The sequence below is a fragment of the Babylonia areolata genome, chromosome 15 (genome assembly GCF_041734735.1).
Source record: "Babylonia areolata isolate BAREFJ2019XMU chromosome 15, ASM4173473v1, whole genome shotgun sequence".
In the NCBI taxonomy this organism is placed as follows: Eukaryota; Metazoa; Mollusca; class Gastropoda; order Neogastropoda; family Buccinidae; genus Babylonia; species Babylonia areolata.
In genome coordinates, this window is record NC_134890.1 from 88018 (window position 1) to 92500 (window position 4483).

Consider the following 4483-nt stretch of genomic DNA (forward strand, 5'->3'; position numbering starts at 1 on the left):
GTAACGCCCAAACATTTCGGGAGATCATTGATAAAGATATTAAATAAAGTGGGACTGAGTGTGTTCCCTTGTAGTACCACCTTCAATATGGGTATTTTAGAAGAAAATCCCGTATCAGTTCTTGTGCAAACTGTGGCATTTTCATACATGCTTTGAATAACTCTAAAGCAATTTCCATTTATACCGATTTGATACATTTTTAGCATTAGAGCGTGATGCCAGACAGTATCAAATGCTTTCTGAAAATCAACAAAACAACAGTAAAGGCGATTCATTCTTTTTCTTAAAGTATCGTCAATTATCTTTTAAAGTACGAATATGTGGTCCGAGGTCTTGTGTGATTTTCGAAAGCCTGATTGTTCTTTTGATAGTAAATTATTGTCTTCAAGATAGTTTGTTATTCGACTGTTTAATATTTGACAAAAAAGATTACTAAGTGAGTTGTTTAGAGTTATTCCTCGATAATTGGTTGGGTTCAATTGGTCTCCCGATTTGTAAATTGGTATGCTAATTCCTTTTTTCCACATATCTGGGAACGTGCCTGAGTTGACGATAGACTGAAATAACAGTTTTAGTATTTCTGTTGTTTCCGGTAGGCTAGCCTTTATGATTTCGTGTGTGTGTGTGTGTGTGTGTGTGTGTGTGTGTGTGTGTGTGTTAAGGCTCATGTGCGTTTATGTGTATTTGATTGTGCTTTCATGTCTGTGAAACTGCATGTTTGTTGCACATATGTTATGTGTGTGTGTGTGTGTGTGTGTGTGTGTGTGTGTGTGTGTGTGTGTGTGTGTGTGTGTGTGTGTGTGAATGTGTGTCTGCCTGTTTTACATTTATTTGCTTATTTATCATCATTGTTGTCTTTTTTTGTGTGTGCTTAGAGTTGACTTTATCAAGATTTTGCGCCTTATAAATATCATTATTATTACTATTAGTTGTTTTTTTTTTATGTATTTATGTCTTTTTTTCTTTTCTTTTTTCTCAAGGCCTGACTAAGCGCGTTGGGTTACACTGCTGGTCAGGCATCTGCTTGGCAGATGTGGTGTAGCGTATATGGATTTGACTGAACGCAGTGACGCCTCCTTGAGCTACTGACACTGATACTGATACTGAGATATTTGAAGTTCAATGAGGATAGAAACAACAAGAACCAAAACAACGATAACAATAACAACGACAACAACAACAACAAGAATTATACAGCACCAGACCTTGTACAAGGACAAATCAAGGCTCTCACACGCCAGTCATTCACGCTCATGCACAACCCCAATTCAGAAAAAAAGGAGAAGAAATCTGATTATCACATGCTAGATAGAAAGCCAGAGATACTGTAGACCAGGAAGAGACAAGGGAGTGGGGGGGGAGGGGGGGAGGGGCTGGGGGAGTGGTGGTGGGGTGGGGGGAGGGGGGGGGCTATTTTGGGAGGAGGTAGGTTGTAAGGCCAGACTCGAAAGAGCTGAGTGTAGAGATTTGCCGGTACGAAAGAGGAAGCTCATGTCCTGATGGAAACTAAGAAATTAGAAAACAAACAAACAAACAAAACCCCCAAAAAATCTACATAGTATATTTCCATTCTGTGTTTACGTTTCAGGTGACTATGAATAAAAACTCTTTTTCTAAACACGAACCCTTGCCTTGCCATTGAACACAAACAAACATTCCAACAAATTAACATTTGTATTCCACATACACATTTCTAGTGACCATGAATAAAAAAAGAATAAAAAATTAAAAAAATGTTTTTTCAAAACTTGACCCCTTACCTAGTCACTGTAACAAAGAAACAAACAAACGAAATCAACGTTTCATTTCTGTGTACACCTTTCAGGAGAGCATGAATTAAAAAAAATTAAAAAAATAAAAAATTATTAGAAACGAAAATTCATCCGAAACCTGACCCGTTCCCTTGCTGGAAACAAAACAAACAAATCAACATTCTGTTCATTCCGTGTCCCCATTTCAGGTGACCACGAACCAAACCACTCTAAACCTGAACCCTCACCTTGCCCCGCATACTACGTAGCTGGGCATAGCAATGCTCTACGTCATGACCTGGTGACGTCAGAGTGTCGTACACGGCCGAGGCAGGGGCGTGAACTCGTGGACCCTCCACCCTCCCGGCGCGCTCCATCTCGGGGGTTGCCGGACACTCCTCGGACTGTATGACGTCAATGTAGAACGCTTCGTTCACGCGGGACATACCCGGCGATGCTGGGCTGAAGCCACACTCCACATCGTCAGCGTCTGGAGAGGAGGAGGAGGTGGGAGGCGGGTTACTGGCGGTGCCCAGCATGGCGTTGCTGATGGAGGAGTCCGAGCAGGACGTGGCCAGGCGGGGGTCAGGCAGAGACGCCACCATCTGCTCCACCAAGGACTCGTTCCTCTGGAAAGCCTTCTTCAGGATGTCCTCCGCCGAAGGTAAGGGCTTCGTCGACAGAGGACTCCTCGACCGGATCAGGACGACGGCCAGGACGCCGGACACAACGACCAACAGCACCACCAGGACAGCCGTGACGGCGATGAAGGCGTCTAACGTCGAGGACGGTTCATCTTCATCGCCGCCATCGCACGACGGTTGAGGGGGGAGGGTGGTTGTGGAGGGGGAGGGCCGAAAGAAGGCGGCAGGTCCGGAGAAAGACAGGTTCTGGGCTCCGTCCTGGCGGCAGGGGGACTGGCGGTGCTGCGTGGTGCACGTGGCGTACCTGAAGGGGAAGTAACCCTGCTCGTCAATGCCGTCCACGGTGAGGAAGGTGCCCACGTCGTCCCCCGGAAGAGGGATGAACGACTCGGAAAAACTGGGCGTCAGCAGGTTGCCGACCCACAGGGTGGTCATAGCCCCGCGGTGCCAGTAGTTGACGGACACCGCGTACATCCCGCTCACATCCTCAGCGAGCTCCGGGTCACCGCGACCCTGAGCGGGGTCGTCGTCCGTGGAAACGTCCTTGACCTCGATGACCTCGGTGGTGCGCATGACGTGCAGGCAGCCGGGGCAGAGTTCAGTGGGACACAGCCAGATGGTGTTGACGAAGGAGAGCAGCTGGATGGGGATCTGGCTGCAGGTGTCCGTGAAGTAGGTCACGTGGGTGTTCCCCTTGAGGCTGGCGTTGTGGGCAGAGGAGCAGTTCACGTGAACCAGCTGGGAGTCATTCATGCACACCTTGGCTGCTGCCGGGCTGTGCCGCACGGCGATGGACATCGTCATCAGGAGAACAGCCGTGCCGATAACCATTGTGCAAAACTCTGCTGTTGCGATGTGCACAATAAAATGACGTGTTTAGGCTGTTTACCGTTTTATTGGGGTTTTAGACTCGTTATCCGCTCAATTCAAGTCGATTCACGTGGTTTATTATCAAAATACAAGGCGTTTTAGGGTTTAAAACATCCTCCCAAACGAAATGAAAATGGAAGGAAACCCAAACAACCTAAAAACAATTCAGTTTTAGTTCCGACAACCAACAATCTCCAGGACGTACGTTTCAGAGTCTCCGGAATCATGCAAACTCAGGAACCACACCTTATTCTAGTGGAATCAAGAAAGAACGAAATGTCTCCCTTTTGGACGCAGGTATCCCTTCACAGCATCGTATGCAGACCGTCCTTGAATGTCGTGTTGTCCAGAGGATCAGCTGGAAGCTGAGCACGAATGTTCAGGAGTGGAGGCCTCTGCTCAGCTGGTCTCAAAACTTACGGGCCGAGGTGTAGTTCTATGAGTCGTTCTGGACGGGTGGGAACAGGTGACCTCTGGTCAGCAAGTGCCGTGGATGAACAGGCGATCAATTGACAGTGGTACCTGTCTGTGTCAGGCAGGCTGTGGTGACGTGTACGGGATTCAGCTGGTGGACAGTGGTACCTGTGTGCGACAGATCAAAAAACACTGAAATGAAAATACATGGCAGCTTTTCTGGTCGTGTCTGTTTGTCTGTCTGCCTGCTTGTCTGCTTGCCTATCTGTCTGTCTGCCTGCCTGCCTGTCTGTCTCTTTGAAAATTCCCGTCCGTTAAATCGACACCTGTATTCTGAATAAATGTATTTACTTCAATACTATATCAATCATCAGTTATAACAAGGTTGAAGGCTCAACAGATTTTTTTGCCATCGAGAAGTGAATTGATATCCACTGTGTCAAGGGATCGACACTGAGGCGGGCCCAGTCCTCTCCTTCCGCCGTTTTAACCTTCCATGGCCTCGAACCCTGATCACTGGTGCACACTGGATCACAAGTCCAACGCCTCTCCGATTCTGCAACAGTGCCTGGACTTCACTTACATTTAACTGAAGTGTCCAGTCCTCTCGTGGACATCTTGCTGATTTGACCGTGTGCGGTTTACCAGGGAAGATACATACTCTGGTGATTAACGATGGTTTAGTTGGGAAGACACTTGTTAGAAATGCGTAATGATTCAGCATAGAAGATAAGTTACTAAATCGTGATGTTTTAAGATGTTTTAATAAAAATAAAAATAATAATAATAATAATAATAATAATA

General features: G+C 46.5%; 1 protein-coding gene across 1 annotated transcript in view; it reads right to left on the reverse strand.

The window, feature by feature from the left end:
• Window positions 1-1455: 1455 nt before the first annotated feature.
• The window catches only part of LOC143290130 (uncharacterized), a 6390-nt gene continuing 3362 nt past the window's right edge, over window positions 1456-4483 (reverse strand). Inside the window, exon 2 of the mRNA XM_076599416.1 lies at window positions 1456-3847. Within this exon, the coding sequence (XP_076455531.1) occupies window positions 1982-3226 (1245 nt within the window). The 5' untranslated portion in view covers window positions 3227-3847 and the 3' untranslated portion in view covers window positions 1456-1981. The remainder of the gene's footprint in view (window positions 3848-4483) is intronic.